The sequence below is a fragment of the Diaporthe amygdali genome (assembly GCF_026229845.1).
Source record: "Diaporthe amygdali strain CAA958 chromosome Unknown NODE_9_length_1275696_cov_64_842800, whole genome shotgun sequence".
Classification (NCBI taxonomy): Eukaryota; Fungi; Ascomycota; class Sordariomycetes; order Diaporthales; family Diaporthaceae; genus Diaporthe; species Diaporthe amygdali.
The window spans coordinates 274419-292825 of NW_026517029.1; the positions used below are offsets into that span (position 1 = coordinate 274419).

At 50.0% G+C, this 18407-nt stretch overlaps 6 protein-coding genes across 6 annotated transcripts; 4 read left to right on the forward strand and 2 right to left on the reverse strand.

Moving 5' to 3' along the window:
• Window positions 1–449: 449 nt before the first annotated feature.
• Window positions 450–2366, forward strand: J7T55_012892 (uncharacterized protein; the record flags this gene model as incomplete). Its single annotated transcript, XM_053141527.1, has 3 exons — window positions 450–514; window positions 574–1061; window positions 1156–2366. The coding sequence occupies 3 exons, from the start codon at window positions 450–452 to the stop codon at window positions 2364–2366; spliced, it is 1764 nt and encodes a 587-aa protein (XP_052995240.1).
• Window positions 2367–3303: 937 nt separating this feature from the next.
• On the forward strand, window positions 3304–4746 carry J7T55_012893 (uncharacterized protein; the record flags this gene model as incomplete). Its single annotated transcript, XM_053141528.1, has 3 exons — window positions 3304–4012; window positions 4097–4223; window positions 4311–4746. The coding sequence occupies 3 exons, from the start codon at window positions 3304–3306 to the stop codon at window positions 4744–4746; spliced, it is 1272 nt and encodes a 423-aa protein (XP_052995241.1).
• Window positions 4747–7243: 2497 nt separating this feature from the next.
• Window positions 7244–9111, forward strand: J7T55_012894 (mfs transporter; the record flags this gene model as incomplete). Its single annotated transcript, XM_053141529.1, has 5 exons — window positions 7244–7452; window positions 7512–7683; window positions 7761–7895; window positions 8000–8588; window positions 8666–9111. 5 exons carry the CDS (start codon window positions 7244–7246, stop codon window positions 9109–9111), a joined length of 1551 nt encoding a protein of 516 aa, XP_052995242.1.
• Window positions 9112–9400: 289 nt separating this feature from the next.
• Window positions 9401–11500, reverse strand: J7T55_012895 (cytochrome p450; the record flags this gene model as incomplete). The annotated part of the gene is made up of 5 exons (XM_053141530.1): window positions 9401–10560; window positions 10622–10748; window positions 10790–10905; window positions 11071–11088; window positions 11149–11500. The coding sequence occupies 5 exons, from the start codon at window positions 11498–11500 to the stop codon at window positions 9401–9403; spliced, it is 1773 nt and encodes a 590-aa protein (XP_052995243.1).
• Window positions 11501–15293: 3793 nt separating this feature from the next.
• Window positions 15294–15725, forward strand: J7T55_012897 (uncharacterized protein; the record flags this gene model as incomplete). The annotated part of the gene is made up of 1 exon (XM_053141531.1): window positions 15294–15725. The coding sequence occupies one exon, from the start codon at window positions 15294–15296 to the stop codon at window positions 15723–15725; it is 432 nt and encodes a 143-aa protein (XP_052995244.1).
• A 247-nt stretch (window positions 15726–15972) lies between these two features.
• On the reverse strand, window positions 15973–17293 carry J7T55_012898 (taurine dioxygenase family protein; the record flags this gene model as incomplete). Its single annotated transcript, XM_053141533.1, has 4 exons — window positions 15973–16139; window positions 16195–16777; window positions 16882–17015; window positions 17077–17293. The coding sequence occupies 4 exons, from the start codon at window positions 17291–17293 to the stop codon at window positions 15973–15975; spliced, it is 1101 nt and encodes a 366-aa protein (XP_052995245.1).
• Window positions 17294–18407: the final 1114 nt, after the last annotated feature.

Below are 18407 nucleotides of genomic sequence, written 5' to 3' on the forward strand. Positions count from 1 at the left end.
GATATAACATCTAGCTAGGAAGCCATGGGCCAGCGACGCCAAGAATAGGGCCCAGATGGGCTCATGTTTACGCTTGTGGGCCAGGCTGGCCGTTGTCGCCAAGTCCATAGTGTGAATCCTTCTATCCACCTTTGCTGACTGCAGTACGACTTTGACCAATGACTAGAATAAAGCGCTCCGCCTGAAATTGGAGGCTGTGGCCCATTCACCTAGAAAAGCAACGCGCTGAAGTCCGGAGAATTCTTTCTTACGCGCTGCCTAGGCTTCTGCGCGGCCGTAGAAGTGGTCCAATTTCATCGACATCCGCGGGCTGCCCACTGCTTCTCTCCACTGATCCGCGCTTCCATGGACTCTTCTCAAGGGAGTACGAGTCTTGACTGTGCCGGGCATCTCGACATCATATTCTTCTTTGACTTAACAACATATGGATTCCTACCATAACCGTTCATATGGCGCAACCTCTTTCTGTTGACGCAACAGAGGTTTGGGATGGGGTGGACGGGAGCTGGTCGACGTAAGTTACCTCAGCACACCGGGAACACCTGTAGGGCCCACTTTTGCTAAGTCTCCCAGGTTCATCGTCCGCGTAGGAACTCCTGAGCAGTATTTCAGTGTATTGCCATCCACAGCAAATCAGCAGACATGGGTGCCAATACCAGAAGGTTGCGACAGCAGCCGCGTTGGAAACTTTAGTAACTGCGGAGATAGCCGAGGGGTCTGGCCATTCGAGAACGAAAACAGCAAGGGCTTCCAATCAAACCAGTCGTCTACCTGGGAGACCATTGGCATCTACGAGCTGTACCTCGAGGAGCATCTGGGGATAGACGGGAACGGGCTATTCGGATATGATTCCGTGGGCCTCGGCGCATCAGGCACCGCGGTAGAGAAGCAGGTCGTGGCCGGTATTGCTACATCGAACTTCTGGCTCGGCTCGCTTGGACTTGGGGCGAACTACACCAACTTCTCTGATGAGGAACAACCGTCATCCTTGTTGCGGACACTGAAAGACTCGGGATCCATACCGAGTTTATCGTACGGTTACACAGCTGGAGCTCCTTATAGTAAGCCACTGTTCTTTACTGTAAAGAAAAGGCAGAAAGAAAGAAATACCGGGCCGCTGGCATATTGTTTCCAATATGTGCTAATTCGTACAAGGATATTCGAAAGTCGTCGGCAGTTTGACCCTTGGAGGTTATGATTCCTCGCGATTCACCACCAACTCTATCTCGTTTCCGTTCGGTTCCGATTCGGAACGTCCGTTGGTCGTTGGACTCCAGTCGGCGATTGGGACAGACACTCCCAACGGGACGGTCTCTCTCTCAGGGGTTGGCAGCGGAATCCTTGCAGTAATCGACTCGACTGTTCCAGACTTGTGGCTACCTGAGGCGTGGTGCGACCTTTTCGAGGATGTGTTCGGGCTTAACTACGTCGAAGAGACGGGTCGATATCTGGTCGATGACGATCAACACGCAGCGCTGTTACAACTCCAGCCAACTCTCACATTCACACTGGGCGCTAGCACCACGGGCGGCACTATTAGTAGATTCGATCTCCCTTACGCTGCCTTTGATCTCGAAGGGCAGTACCCTGTGTTCCCGAACGCGACGCGATATTTCCCTATAAGAAGGGCAGCGAATGACTCGCAGTACACTATCGGTCGTGTGTTCCTCCAAGAGACTTATTTGACGGTCGACAGTGAACGCGGCATCTTTAATGTCTCGCAAGCTAAGTTCTCGAACCCGCTGCCTTCATCGGAGCTGGTTGCTATAGTATCGCCGTCGGATGCCACGAACTCGACCGCAGGCGGGAATTCTACGTCATCGGTGGTTTCCGAGGATACTGAGAATGGAATCGGAGGAGGCGCAATTGCTGGTATAGTTGTTGGTGTCGTGGGCGCGCTGATGATTGTGGCCGGACTCCTGTTCTGGTGGCTCCGACGTCGCCGCAACCAGCGTGGTGAATGGCCAGATGCGGGGACCACCGAACACAGCGCCGAGGACGGGCGACCACCTCAGTATGGAGGTGAATTGATTGGCAGTGCTGCCAATGTCCCTGAGCTATCTGACGGAAAAGCGAGGACGGAGACAGCGACACCAAAGTCGAGACATGAGGCGGCGAGTGCCACGCCTCTTTCAGAGGCAGGGGGCAGGGAAAAGTATGAGGCGGAAGGTAGTACGCCATTCTCAGAAGCGGCGGGGACAGAGAGATACGAGGCCGAGGGAAGCACCCCAATGTTCGAGGCGGCTGGAACGCCTAAGTACGAGGCTGAAGGGGATACGCCCATGTTTGAGGCAGACGGACGCTCACGTCAACGTGTATACGAGGCAGAGGGTAGCACACCTGTGTACGAACTTCCAGCGGGATAATTAGGAGGATATATGGATGGATTGCCAGATAATCAGCGATTCTCATCTTTGAGTGTATGTATGCTTGCATTATGCCGATACTACTCACGTAAAACTTATAATTGCAATTGCAAGAACTTGATGAGCTGTCGCATTGGGAACACTTGAGTGACTATATATTTTGACATTTTTATATCGCAGGGACTGCCCCAAAAGTCGTTGGACACCCTGTAACAGATCACTGCATCCATCCAAGCTCAATGTCCCGCACTTGATTGGATAGATGCATCTATTGGAGGCTGGATTTTCCCAAGTCATCACATATCATAATTACGTAGGTATCAACTATGGCTTGGCATAGTTCAAGTGCTCTGGCAGCAAGCGGCTGCTTGAAGACATGTAAATGTATACATGCAAGCTCTTAAACGAGAATCTAAGTACACGACACTTCGCAACGACCAATTCATGTCCAATCCCATTCATTATTCAAATCATGATTATTAGAAGCTTCCTGCAATTTTGCCTTCTGGGCTTTAATCACTTTGAAACCCTCTCATCGATTTGTTAAACTACAGAGGAAAACGGATGCATCCATACCTCTGCTTGTGGTTTTGCCCTCCTATGATGACTTCCTGATTCCAACACGATTCAGCCCGCCGTATCAAATGATTACGCAAGCTCAATTCGAAAACAATTTGAATTGCTGGGGCTCAAAAATTGCGTTGCACACTTAATGGTTGATTTCAATATTTCTGGCACTGCTGGATCTATCGGTCTTCGGAATTAGAATTAGTGCGCGGTGCAGTTCCAGCTGAAACAAGATCGTCACGGGCCTCCTTTGCTGTCAGCACCGACCTTCACTTTTTAGAGCTTCTCAGCGCCGTCGGCCCCATGTCTGAATTTTGTTAAACTGCCACGTAATTTGCAGAGCTCCTCAACACATTGAAGCTGCTCCGAGATGAGATCCTCAAAGCTACTTTTCGCAACTTGTTTTGGGCTGCGTCCGATTGCCTCGAGATCAGCCTACGCAGAATCACAAGCGGAATCTATTTGTCCTATTTTACCGATAGGCATCTGGCAACCACCCACTACATGTCCTATTGATGCACCCGACTCCGTCGGTAATGATCCTGTCTCAGCCCAAGGGGACGACTGGTTCAGAAGTGACACCTGCCACGAAGTCGGTCCTGATGAGATCTGTGCTTTCACTCAACCCTCGTTCAACGCCGGCCATGGCATAGCTGTGGTCACGACGGCTCAAATACTTGAGAAAATGGTGTCTCTGCCTATTTTCACTATCCCTGGATCGCAAAAGCCTGCACATCAAGAGTCAACCATCCTCGCTTACCGAGATGAACAAATCTCCGGAAAGGGCATTGGTCTGGTCGCGTTGAGGCCTATACAAACCAATGAGGCCTTCCTAAGTCGCATGCCGATAGTAATGGTTGACGATACGGCCTTCAAGCGCCTCGGGAGAGCACGTCTTACAGAGCTACTCAACGAAGCTATCAGCGACTTGCCAGAAACCCACCAGGCGGAATACCTCAATTTGACTACGCACGGGGAGGTCAATACCCATCATGAAAAGGTTTATGAAATATTCATGAAGAACGACTTCCTCACACCTGTAAATGACATCATGGACTTTCATTCTGTCTTTCCGCAAGGTAAGTATTTACACCATCTTGTCGAGCATAGCAGCGCAACACTGCTGAGGGGACTCTTTGACGTCTACTTATTCTTCTGTACAGTATCCCGTTTGAACCATGCTTGCCGACCGAATTCTAAGTATACTTTCGACGCGTCTACGCTGTCCCAGTCTGTCTTTGCAGCCCGAGAGGTTGAGACTGGAGAGGAGCTCACAGTGGCGTACTTCGAGTAAGTATCGACGCGGCGCTTTCCCGCGTTGCTATTCACTTGTAAACGCTTCATGCGAGTGGGCATGACTGACTTGGCCCGAAACAGCTCGATCCAAACACACTCACAGCGGCAGTTGCTCTCAAAGCACGGATGGGGCTTCGAATGCACCTGCTCGTATTGCTCGTCTGGCGAGGAAATCATTAAGGAATCGGACAGAAGAATTGAGCAAATCCACATGTTGCAGAAAGATCTTGACGACTATTCCCCAGAATCGGCCGCAACTCCTGACAAAGCCGAACTTCTCGTCAGGCTATTCGAGGAAGAGGGCCTTATCACCCGGATGGTGGAAGCCTACTACCGGGCTGCAGTCGAGTGGAGTGGTGTTGGTAACGCTGCAGAGGCTATCAAGTTCGCAAAAGTTTGCGTTAAAGAAGGGGAGGTCCTAGAAAGCTCGATCCGCCCTTTCATAAACAACATGAGGGAACTGGTAAAGGACCCATCAGCCCATTGGACGTGGCAATTTCGTCTGAGCCATAAATGAAAGCAAGCTAAAACATATATCATACACTCATCTCTATACCATCGATACAATGCGGTTGATGACAGCTGGTTGTTCGAATCTCAGAACAGAATGAACAAACACCTGACAGCGGTCTAGTCTCTAAATTCCGGAGGAAGGACACAGAGACATTCAAGAGAATCTGTATATTTATGACTATCATATCTAATCGTGAATGTATCTTGTAGAATCAGCACAGCGAGAGGCGATGTAGTTTTCATAGAATTGATCTAAAATAGTTCTGAAATATCGGGTGGATGTCTAGTTGCGAGTTTGCACACGAGTTTGTCTGGTAACCATGCTTATATATGCCGGAGTGTACATTGAACAGGCTCCTTTTATAAAAGTTTCCTCATTGATTGCCCCGAAAAGCTTTTTATTCGCCGATAGGGGCCCGATAAGACACCAAGCTACAGTGTCATCAAGACCGTCTCTTGCGAATCCCGGCGACTGTGTAAAGCAATTTTTAATCGAGACGGAGACTTTTTGTATTTAATGAAGTTGAAACGAGCAGTTCTGTGGTGAAATGATCCATATTCTAGATCCTACTCGGCTATGTGGACGTGGAATTAGTCCTAAAGTTAACGGCCGTTGCAGAACTTTCCGTGGCTTGTCGTTGAAAATGCCCGCTTCCACTGAGCCTCATGCTGTCCATGTTCCGGCCGCGATTTGTAGCCTCTGTACTCATGACCCAGAGGGACTGATGGAATGATTTCCAGATGATCGCCGTCTCGAGTCCTCATGCATGCTAATTTGATGATACGTAACTTGACGGCTGAGGCTGGATATTGTCCCATGACACAAGTTTCGAATCAACGTACTTACTTATCGCGCGTGATCCCCTGGACCTCTAGAAAGATCAGTGGTTCTGTTCAAGCCACTCCAGACATTTCACCCCCACGGCCTCGCTTTATTGAAACATAGCAGTATTATTGTGTGAGCTAACATATCCTCGATTCTTGGATTGAGCGGGCACATCCTTGTACAGACTCCGCACTTATTTGTTTAGGACGAGGTTTGGGTGCTGGAGGTCTTGGATAGCCGGTCCTGTGAACAGAGCTAACGGTGTTGCACTTGACCGGAGAGTCTACCCGGAAACCTTAATGTGTCTAGCGGCGCCCAATCTTCGGTCTTCTCTTTCACCGTAGTGGCAAATGGGCAGCTACTAGACTCGTTCCTGTTCGACTTGAGCGAGCCATGATTCTTACCAGGCCATTGTGTTGAGGTCATGCAGTTTGCAATTTTTCACAATCCGAATCTGAGTGGCATTCTGTAGATGATGTGGCACAGAGCCGGTGAAGATTTATTTCCTCGATCACTCTTGGTCCCGAATTGGAACTTCGGAAAAAGTTGAATCGCTGTCGAAGCGTGCTCCAATTTTGAGGCCGGACACGGATTTGTCGGAAGACAGACCCCTATCGATATCCGACGTGGGTGTGCCTAAACGGAAAGGCGCCCGGGCTGGAGGGACGCTCGTTTTGCGTCTGAGAATCTGGCCATTTTCGTTTTTTACACTCTGCAGATACTCTACATTCGAACAATGTCCGATGCTGGCTGTCATTCCAGCCAGACAAGCAACTGCATTGTCCTTCCTAGCCATCATATGTATGTACATTCTATATTCGTTTGATGCTCAATCAAGCCGTTCTCTGCTTGAGATCAATGCACATGATCAGGGATCCGACATGCCATTGTAGCACATCGTGACAGGATGACATGCATGCAGGGCCCGACGATTTGCATATGCTCCAATGACGGCTCCCAGCATCACAGATTGAGGTATGAAACCAGATCTCACGTAACAAACAGAACCACGTTGTGTGTAACTTCCGGGCACGCGACCATGGCCAAGAGATCTGGCCATAAGACGTTCTGCCAGCTCAGGAGAAGGATATCCGACGGGATCCTCGTTCTGGCAAGGGGGCGATTGGTGAACTTGGACGCTCGCAATCTCCGGGGCTAGGCACATTGGCAGAGGGGCCACCTACAAACGCAGCGAATAGGCAGGTTCAACGGATCAAAACAACGGCCGGGGTGAAATACCCGGCAGTTTGAGCCAAGCTGCTGGGAACGGCGGCCTGGCGCGCGATGATACGTCCGAGGACCTGACCTTACCCCAGACAGCCCAACAGGAGCGTGGGGAAAAGAAGTGGGATTTTCCCCAGACTTACCCCAACATCGACCAGGCCGTCGGTTTGTGTTCCCCACACTCGAGCACTTGGCTCACTGAGCCATGGCCACACCGTCCCTGTCAGTCCAGGTTGTGCGACCGACATCATGCCGTGGCACGCCAAATGGGGCCGTTACTGACGTTGGTAGATCGTTCCTCCCCTCACCCGACGTCAGGGGACTAGAAAACAGTCCTCTTTCCCACCCCTTTCGTTCTTTGATTTGCGTTATTCCGGGCTTTTCCTCCTTTCCTCTCCCTCTACCGCCACTTCTAGTCCTCACTGGGGGTTATTGTTTCTTCTTTTTCAACATGGGCGACAAAATAGAAGACCTTCCCGCGTCGGAGCACATCCACGACCACGACATTCTCGAGGATGAAAAGGCCATGGCCGAAACAGCCGAGCACCTGCGGAAGCTCACGCCAGAAGAGCTTGTCATCGAGAAGAAGTTGAGGAAGAAAATCGACTTACTGATCATGCCCTTGTGCGTGCTGGTCTATCTCATGAACTACATCGATCGGTGAGCAATGTTCCTGCTTCTTTCCCCCGGACTTTTGTCTCGCTTGCTGACAAGAGAAGCAACAACTATGCCGCTGCTCGACTGCAAGGTCTCGAAGACGACTTGAACATGACGGATGAGCAATATCAAATTGGTCTTTCTACGCTGTTCGTCGGCTATGTTCTGATGCAGGTCCCCTCCAATGCCATGCTTAACTATGCCGGGCGCCCGTCTTGGTACATTGGCTTCTTCGTACGCACTAATCCTTCAAGCATTTCTAACCGAACTATCTCGCGCCGAGAAAGCGCTAACCTCTTTACGTTGTACAGGTCATTATTTGGGGCTTGGTGTCTCTCTTGACCAGTCAGGTCAAGACCGCGGGGCAGATCATTGCCACTCGGTTTATTCTTGGCTTTGTTGAAGCTCCGTTCTTCCCTGGCATTCTGTTCTATCTTTCCAAATGGGTACGTATGAGGCTAAAACATTCACGCTGCCTCATCACAGTCGCCCAGCCTCCTCTGATACTCGTTCACTTCAGAGTCAGCTATGGATTACTGACAAAACGCAGTACACAAAGGAGGAACTATCCTTGCGGATGGCCATCTTCTACTCCGGTTCCTTAATCTCAGGTGCTTTCGGAAACCTGATCGCCGCGGGCATCTTGAATGGGTTAGCAGGAGCACGCGGATACTCAGCCTGGCAATGGTTGTACATATTGGAAGGTGCTATCACGATGTTCTTCGGTATGCTCGTCATCATCGTCCTGCCCGACTTCCCGGATACTTGGAAGAAGCTGTCTGAGGATGAGAGACGGGTCGCAACCCGTCGACTCGCCATCGAAGCTTCCGAGGCCGACGTCGATGAAGCTGGGGGCATGTCACAGCTTCGAGGCATCAAGCTGGCCTTAACCGACCCTAAGACATATCTACTCGCTTTGGCCTATCATGGTCAGACTGGTGCCGCTGGTATCCAGAACTACTTTCCGACACTTACCCAGACTGTCGCCTCGGATCGTATCCATGCCCTGCTACTCTGTGCACCGCCATACATCTTCATGGTCATCTACTCATTTGTGCATTGTCGAATCTCGGACAAACTGGCCAAGAGGTTCTGGTTCTTCACCTACCCTATCCCAATTACGATCGTGGGCTTTATTAGTACGTTGCCAATCAATCAATCGCTGACCCGCTTCCCTCGCTTGTCTCTTGACTCGGACTAACCAATTCTTCGCCAGTTTTCATGACGGTCGACAATTTTGCTGCTCGATACTTTTCCTTGTTCCTGCAGATCTTTGTGTTTGCCCTGAACGGAATCATTTATGCATGGATTTCGTCTTCGATCCCGCGTCCCCCGGCGAAGCGTGCCGCCGCCTTAGCCTTCATCAATTCGGTAGGCAACGCCGCCTCGATTTGGACGCCATTCACATACAAAACCAAAGACGCACCTCACTATAGGCCGGCTTTGGGTATCTGTATAGGACTTCAGTGCCTCGCGGCCGTATGTGCGGTCGCATTGAAAATCCTTCTCCAGAAGCAAAATGCTCAACTCGCCAGGATGGAAAACTCCGACGCTCAGCTCACCGAGCACGATGTCAAGAAATTAGAAAAGACTGCGCAGATCGAGGGTGTTACTGTCGCCGAGGCAAGGGCTTTGCAGAAGGGCTACCGTTATATTATTTAAGATTATGCCGTCATATCTGGACAACGCGTGATGGGCATGTTCAGCTATGTGACGTGTGGAGGAAAGTAGCTCCAATGTGTCATAGGAATCAGAGATGATTGTGTTAGTCTCTCCAAGAAGTGTTCTTTGAAATCCCTTCTATGTGCTCATGCGACGACGTGGAGAATTGCAGCTGGGCTGTGTAGAAGTTGTCACTCAGTCATCCTAATGGTTCGAATTATTGTGAGTCAAACAGGAAACAAAAGACGACATTGCATACATTGCGATGGGCCCGTCATTCCTCCGCGCCTCACTTTGCCTGCTGTTTCTCTACCTCCTTCAAAACCATGTAACACTGCTTAGGTTTATGTGTCAGGCTATCGAACGCCTCATAGCCCCTCAGCTTCTCTGGTACTTGCTCCAGCTCGTATGTCCACACCAACAACGTGACGAAGAATTTCATCTCCAGATAAGCCAACTTCTTCCCAAAGCAGCCCCTGAGACCCCCACCGAACTGCATCACTGGACCTGCATGGACGTCAAATACATCTGAACCCTTATCATCGGTCTTGATCCAGCGCTCCGGTCTGAAGGCATTGACGTCGCTTGGATCCCAAAGTGGAACAGCACGGTCTTTGTTCTCCCTCGACGAATCTGATCGCATGTGCTCGGGGATTGAATCATTTACGGTATTTGGCGTCATGTACCCAGGCCCGTGTGCCATCATGAACACGTCGACCCCCTTGGGTATGTGGTGGCCGAGCAACGTCGTGTCGTGAACAGCTGTCCGTATAACCGCAGGTGAAGTACCCGCGCAACGGGCCATTTCTTCAACCACGGCATCAAGGTAGGGGACATGAGCTGTACTGATTTGCTCCGCGGTAGGTACATTATTCTCCGCCCCGAAAGTCTGGTGTAGAATGCCCCGTAATTTTACTTGCACGTGCGTGTGGTCTGCCATGAACTTGACTGCCCAGGTGAGAGTAGTTGCTGTGGTGTCGTGTCCGCCAATCAAAAACCCAAACATCTCATCCTGTGCACTTAGACTGTCGTACTGTGGGGGGCGGTTTTCTTTGGCTGCAGCTTGGGCTTCACGCCGTACCATATAGTCCGTCGCACACGTGATATGGACAAAGTCGCTTATGTTCTGGCCGTCGCCGAGGTTCAGCAGCCGTGACTTAGCATCATCGAGTCGTTTGCGGATCAGCTGGTCTTTGTGGGCTTTGGCTTGGCGATACGATGGCGTCAATTGCAGTAGCCAGTGAGTTTGCTTGGGCATCGGCGAGGTTACTGTGACATCTAGAGCATGCGTTAAGACTTTCATGGATAGCACGGCAGAGTTATAAATTGGCTTTGGGAAAATGATTGGTTGATCTTTGGCTGTAGGCTTGTCGAATTTGGAAATGGCTTTCAGGAACTCGATCTCGGTTGATAGGGACAGTAGTTGACTACCAAAGGCAACGTCCCAGACTGTGACGATGTGAGCGCTACAGTAATGGAAATCAATCAGTATATTTAGTACGGTGCTTACTCGAGTCGAGAGCCATGTGATTGATATCTTCAGCGGGCCCAAATGGACGGCCCTCAGCGGCTTGGGTTTTCACACGCCAGAGGTTCATGAGATTCAAGATATGCCGGCGGAGTGTTGGAGCTGCAACCTATGCGAGTTGAATATCAGACACAAGAGAGTCATATTCACGTTGCCGTGATCGAATCTTGCCTTGTTGAGGAACCCAGTGGCCATCGTGTCAGCGAGCAGGCGACGTCCCTGCCTGAACTTTTCGTTCGTTGGCTGCACAAGGTGATGATTCGGCACTGTAATCTCTAGTATTAGCCAGTATTGTTGAACAGACTCAAAAACAAAAGAGAGGTGAAATAAGGCTGGTGTGCGTATAGCCTTGCTCGCTAATTGTAGGTGAACACAAAGGGGCTATGATGAGGGACAATGTGACGTGGAAGGAACCTCTGGATTATACTCACACGTTCCACTGAAGATATCTGGTTAACGCGTCAGTCAAAATGATGAAGTCAAATTTTTTAGAAGCTGTCCGTATGTACCATAAAAGAATACAGAGCGATCAAAGTCTTTGGTGCGTCGAAGTACCATATCTTGGGCCTCGCGAGGGTCGGTTATGAACACCGTTGGCTGAGAGAAGGGCTTCAAGAATAGTTGAACGATTGGCGAGTTCAACTTCTCCCCTTGCGCGGTCATCCAGTCGAAAGTAGTAGCATGCTTTCGCTTGTGCTCGACCATTGCAGGCGCATCTCCCAATATCCGAGTCGCGGACGCTTTATGGTATGGAATACCCGGTATCGGCTTGGGAAGAGCAGCACGGTAGAGTGTATATACAAAAAAGAGGACAACAGGCAACACAGCGCATGTCACGGGGCTGTAGAGGATAGACGACATCATGTGCGATTGTGGGTGGAAATGTTCCAGCGTTGCATGTAAGACTACTCAGTAGAATGGCTGAGATCGAAGGTGAGGGAGCTACTCTGTTTTATCTTTGTTCTCAGGTTTAGCCTGTCTCCAAATCCGAGCACTGAGGAGTCGATCGAAAGCCAATGGCCTCCAAAGTCTCGAAAGTAATCAGTAGCATGTTGGTTCTGAAGCCTAATTACTGCACGATGCAGAAAGGCCCTGTTGGTGAACGTCACCGAACAGTGGCATGAATATACAAGACCCTGCCGCTGTGCCCAGCCCAGGGCACCCACCAATGTCATACTGCCTGGCTAGCTCCACTGTTCGAACTACGACTGTGCGATGCAAAAGACCCCTGTTGGTCAAAATGTGGCACAGAGGTGCTCCTGTGAGAGCTAGCGGCCGCTCGATACGACCCCAGCAGAAACCACTGCAGATGTCAGCAATAGGCCAAAGCTACGGTCCGTATCATATCCCTCCACCAGATTTCAGTGGTTCAATTCTCATTTGGGAGAACGGATCGATTTTCTCAGGCCTAATTTAACATTGTACGGAACTTTCGAACCAATGCCGTAATTCCACACAGTAAAACAACTCGGAATGCTCGGCGGCTTCCAGGCCCGCGACCTACGCAAACAGCTGAGCCGCTGGCTTGAAAGAAAACCTGTCAACGCATGGAGGCAGTTGCGCAAAGAAGCAGCAGACCAAGATGATTGTCTTGTTACGGAGTATGGTGTAAATATTCAATAAGGAACTTGTCTTGAGCCAGGCACAGAAATTCTGCGAGACTTGGGTTGCCGAGGATGAATATAGCGGCGTGAAAATAAGACCAAACGAGAAGTCTTAAGCAGCTATTTCCCGAGAAGGATTTGTTCTTAGCTATTTGCTTGTTTCATTGTCCCTGTCGGAGGTTCTCCCAGATCCAGCTGCGAAACTTGGACGACAGGCCCCGGCCACTTCTGAACAGAAGCGCACTGGGGCGGCCTTGCGCTTCTCAAGCCGCAACATGCAGCGATGGTACATATATGTTTGTATATATATATGTGCGTCATCTGCGGGGCGCTTTGCTTGTCTTCATCAGACATATGGGCAGCTGTGTTGTCTTGGTCCGTTGAATTATGTAGACTATCAATCTCGTCTCGAATACGAGTGGGCCCTGCGCCACCAAATTTTGCCGAGGCTCGCCCGATAACCGACGTCGCCTCAATCTATGTCTGAACTGGGCTCGGTTGAAATTTCCACGTTCGTCCCCTCCCATCCACTCAGTATCAACTCCCACGAGCACCGACCATCACGCTATCAGAAATATGGGCGTCTTCGAGGGCCGATTTCCTCAGTGGGCTTACCTCATTGGCTACAACGCAGTCTCGGCCCTGCTCTGGACGTTCATCTTCGGCAGGACCGCCGCAGTTGCCCTGAGCAATGGCTTGAGTGAGGTGTACCTGCACCCCAGCGTCAAAATCATGGTCCTTTTCACACAGAGCTTGGCGGCATTGGACATCTTGCACTCGATCATAGGTACACTGATCATCCGTTGTCTCTTGCGGCCGCCCAACTGATACATCCATAGGTCTCGTCAATGCCCCGGTCCTTACTAGCTTGTAAGCATCTCCTGGTCACAAATTAAGCCTTGCAAGAAGAACATCTGCCCACTATGATGTGTTTTACCACTTGTCCTAAAGCCTCTAGCCAGACTGCAGCCTCTGAGACAGGCTATGGGCACGTGGTGGCTGATTCCTCTCCATCTCTGCAAATGCTCCTTCCTTTGTGCTTTGGCAGCTAACTCTGAATGCCGCAGTGTACAAGTTGCAGGTCGATGCACAGTTCTATGGCTTGTCGTCGAGACCTATCAATCATCTGGCCTCAGTCCATTCTACGGGTTAATGGTTCTTGCATGGAGTGCGGCGGATACGATTCGGTATTTGTACTTCGCCACGAGACTTGTCGGTGGTCACCAGTATTACAATTTGACCTGGCTTCGGTATAGCGCATTCTATGTGTTATATCCTCTGGGTATCGCCAGCGAGGTCGGGGTCGTCTATGAGACTATCTCAGAAGCTTTTGCGCTGGGCTACAATACTCACGCTTGGTCATATATTGCAGCAGCGACACTTTACATTCCGGGTGAGTGTGTTTGTCAACACGAAATGGCCTGCTTCGGCTGACACAATCAAAGCTGCCCCTACTTTGTTCAACCACATGCGACGGCAGCGGAGAAAAGTGCTTGCATATGGAAAAAATTGATCCACGAAGTGTTGGGACTCACTGCCGGAGTAATCACAGCAGACAGCCTTGGTTGTCACAGTATCCCAATCTGCCGTTGGTGGGGAAAGGGATGAAATACACCGTCGAAGTGGAGAGGTAGTCGAAAATACTCTTGAAACCATGCACTATCAATATACCAATTCCCACAGGCTATCAAGACCAAAGACTAGGCGGCCGCCTTGGGTTTCACTGCACCCGCAATATCACATGTGAACCTGATGCAGCCAATCCGAGTCGTTCACGTAACTTAATTCCTACACAAGCAGCCAATCGTTGTTATTTTAATATTTTTCACGCGTGGATATAACAATATCAGCAAGGGCGTGCGATGTCAATCTTCTGAGCAGGGGAAAAAGGTCAGATCCACAACGTTTCCCTCATGGATTAGTTGAAGCGCCATCCGCACATGTAGGAATATAGACGCACAGTGCCAAACCTCAAAGCTTGATACTGGGAGCGTGTCCTGGTTGCATCGCTGAATGTCCCATTAGCTCATCATGATTGAGGATGAGAAGCCATGTCTCGGGGCTCAGTGCCAAGTGACAAAACAGAGTCTTTTCTATGTATGATCTGCCTCATGAAATTGCACGTCATGCTTGTCGCGGGATATCGTGCTTACCCATCCTGTCTCCCTCCATATGTTTCCCGACCTCCTCGTAGCCTGATGGAAAGGCTTCCGTGGACTGGTTGTTTTGTACGGCCCGCTCAAGCTATAAAGTTTCCAGCCTCAAGAGGCACATGTTCAGGGTTCAATTTCCAAATTTCGCATTGAAGCCAACTAAGTCTCAGTTTTAGCGCAGCTTTGATCATAGTTTCATCGGATGACCGGTGGGGTATCTATTTCCGTCTAAACGAAACTGATCTGAGCGCGACCCAGCCCTTGACCCCAACTGACGCCGCGCCAAGCAGTACAAACCAGTATCTCATCAGAATGGCTGTATCCGATTATACCCACCACGCGCCCTCATTTTTGATTATCTAGGACGGTCGACCTGCATCGTTCGCTGATTCCGCACACGACTACAGCGCTGTTCTCAGAACGTCCAATGGGGACACAATCCAAAAAGTTCTAAAGCTCTGGCAACTCTCAGGCCCTTGGAGTTAACACTAGTACCGAACTATGACACGCTCAGGCGTGTAATCCATGCACAGGCTCTCCTAGACAGCTGTTAATTCACGAGTGTGAATGTCGTGCGTTTCACGCCCTGGTTTTCTTGGAGTATACGAAGGTGGCTTTTGACACGAAACGAGCAGCTCAGGTCACAGGGCACGTGAATGAGGTGGCTGCCTCCTTCGGAAACAGAGATTTAGCTCGGTCGTTTTTCTAACCATGCGATAATGGCTTCTGGGGTTCGATTGCCTCGACCGCAAACATCTATATATTGACCTCCATCGACTCGGAATTGTAATCGCCCCAGATATTATCAACTCGAATTCCTTCACATACCGCATCCGTTTGCACTTGCGTCGATCACGAGGCCCACCTAGCATTAATTCCCACCATTTTCTTGTCAAAATGCCTTCTGAAGCCACCATCACCACTACCCTTGCCACAGGCGTTAAAGAAGAGGCCGTTATCGCCTCGCTCCACAACCACGAGGTTTACATCAAAGTCACCTGCCCCCATCTCATAGACTACAAGAAGATATCCGGGGAGCCGGCTGTCGGCCAGTCTTGTGTGTATGAGGTCACTGACAAGCGACCAATCGGGCAAACCACATTTCGATTAACCCTCGTCAACCAACCCAAGGGTATCGACGCTACCGTAGACGGAAAGTCTCCCACAGGCTCCATCCATATTGAGAGCAAGTGGTCCGTCACTTCTGGCCGGATCGAAGAGAGCATTGCTATTGACAGCAATGCGATCATGAAGAGGATGATCAAAGGCAGTGTTGAGAAGAGTCATCCTGAGCACCACCAAAGCTTTGTCCAAGCAGCTAAGGCTTGAGGAGTGTTAAGAACGGCGGTGAAAATAAGTGTGCTCACGTGGAATTGGGATTTGGATGTCGGCTGAATGTAATGAGGTAGAGGTGGCCGAGACGGGTATGGACTTCAATTTTTTTGTTCCAGATGACATCAGCGCCTATGGTTCCTAACATAACTTCATGTACCACTCGTTCATTCATTGCGTATTCATAAGCTTATGTTTTGCCACTTGCGATTTCCTCCTGAGTATAATCTACTTAGCTACCATATTAAGCTTGTTCAGCTTCAAGAGCCTCCAATTCCTCTGTTCTCGAACGACTACTAGGGTCGAGGTAGGGTGCCTCGCCGATACCGACAGCCCTGTGTCCAAATCTTTCTCCAAGACCCTCGTAGTCGTTTGTAGCCGAGTGGAAGGCACTGCGGTTGTCCCAAATCGCTAATAAGGACTTCAGCAAACTGAACCGTAGGAATTGCTATGCTGGAGCACTCACCAATATCGTTGGGGTTGCGCCACTTGAATCTAACCTGAAGGTCGTGATTATCAAGAAGGACTCTTTCGAACTTACGCAGCAGCTCGTCCGACTCTTCTTGGGTAAGCTCATTGATCCTCTTGGGAAAGGGACCTAATGCAAAGATGCTCTTCCACCCAGTAACTGGATTTGTCCTCACTACTGGGTGAACAGCGCTTAACTCGCCGCCAATATTGTGTGGCGATCCTCTTGGTTCAGTATAGACCTTGACGTTCTCCGGGTCTGCCGCAGCAGCACGAAGGAATCCATCGCCACTGAAAGTGGCTGTAAGCCCCTCGAAGAATTCCTGGTATTTCTTGGAGAAGCGATCATAGATCTCATAGCCGGACGCCCAGAGGGTGTCGCCTCCCGTCTTGGGGAGCTGGGTGAGACGCAGCGATGTGTAATCCGCAGGGTACGGTTCGAACTGGATATCTGAATGCCACTGAGCGGCGTCATAACGCCGTTTGTTGGGCTGTTCTTTGTGCCGGAACAGCTTCTTCCTTGCAAGGCTGGAGATATGGCTGATTGCATTATCGCCCACTCCAAATTCAGACGTGCTGTTCTGTTATGCGTTAGTCACCTGCTACGGAGCCAGAAGCAAAGCCCGCTGAAAAGTTCTAATCAAAAGCAGACGGGCAACAGCAGTGGAGGGAAGCTTATACATACGAGTACTGGGTGAATGTGCAGGGTTGATGTCGACGGCTTGCCGGTAAGCTGGCCTAACTTGTGCACGAAGTCTTTCTGAAGGTCATCTGTAAGGTTATCTTGAGCACGGAAGAAGATCACGCCGCGTTGAGAGACTGGCGAAATGGTCAGAAGGTACTGGTCAGAGTATAATGACACGAAAGCAAATTGACTCACTGGTGATTGCTACGTCTCGAAGCAACTCGTCCGAATTAGGAGCCTTCAGAAGGTCGTCGACAATGTTGACATTCACAAACTCGCGACCAATAACGGGCGTTGTGTCCTCAAACGTGAATTGATCCAAAGCTCCGCTGAGTTTCAACGGCTCCGGAAAGGATTTCTTGTTTGCCGGAGCGGAGTGGGCGGCAATGTCCGAAGTCGCAGAAGGAGCCATGATGGATTGAAGTTATAAGTCGAATGGTGGAATTCTTTCTTTGGTCTAACCGATTCAGGTGAAGAGATATAAGTATAGCAGGAGAGTTTCGACCTGATATTATGTCTAAGCAAGTTAAGGGGTCTTTCTACATCTTTATACTGGTTGGTGGCATCTCGTTCATTCGTTTGTGTTCCATTCCGATGATGCTCGTTCTACCAAGCCGCTATCAGCACGCAATCGCAAGTCGAGATTCGCAACCGCATGTTGGCCCGATGAACCAGCGAGCGTGAGGGGGACGAATGATGTGTCCGAAGCACTTTAGCGAATGAACGATTGCGAAAAGCAATCTGAATTACAAATACTGTCCTGCATGTGTAATGTCGTTGCCGGGAACGCAAATGAATCTGCGGATATCGCCCGGATGTCGTATAGGTTTCCCTTCCAGGTAGACAGTGGACCATGCATACCAAGCACCAGGGTCTGCCAATCTACGTTCGCACGAGTAGAGAAATCCCGCAGCAGATATCGCCATACATGTGGAAAACTGGTCGAAGACGTTATTGCAATGGATCAGAGCCTGACAGCTCTGGTGGTTGAGATAGTACACGGGTACTTCCTGGCTCTGCTGCTGAGGTAATTTCTGCAGTTCTTGACCCTGCATTTGTCGCACATGATGCTCATGAGTAGGCATCTCGGTAAAATCACCCAGCTTCATGTTAATCTCAGAGCCCACACCACTTGGCGCAGTTTCTGGTTACTCTGGCAGTCGTGTTCGTGCACCTTTGGCTTTCCGAGATCCCCTGCTCCGCACAAAAGATATTACAACAGCGAGTCCAGTGAGACCGACTGCTGCACCAACTCCAGCTCCAATGGAAGTCCCTGTGTCACTCGATTGGCTTTGCAGAGGTGAATCTGGGGCAAGATTCGATGTTTTGGGTTGCAAGGTCGTTGGGGCACTCACAGCTGGTGACACGAAGCCAGCGCAAATAAGAGCTGTGTAGTCATGTATCAGTAATGAAGGCTTTTAAATACTTCTAATAGTAACTAAGTTGAAAGAAATTTGTTGATGGGATCTAGGCAGGATACAGATTGCACGTATGTTGACTTGTAGATATGGGTCGTTACCGGGCCA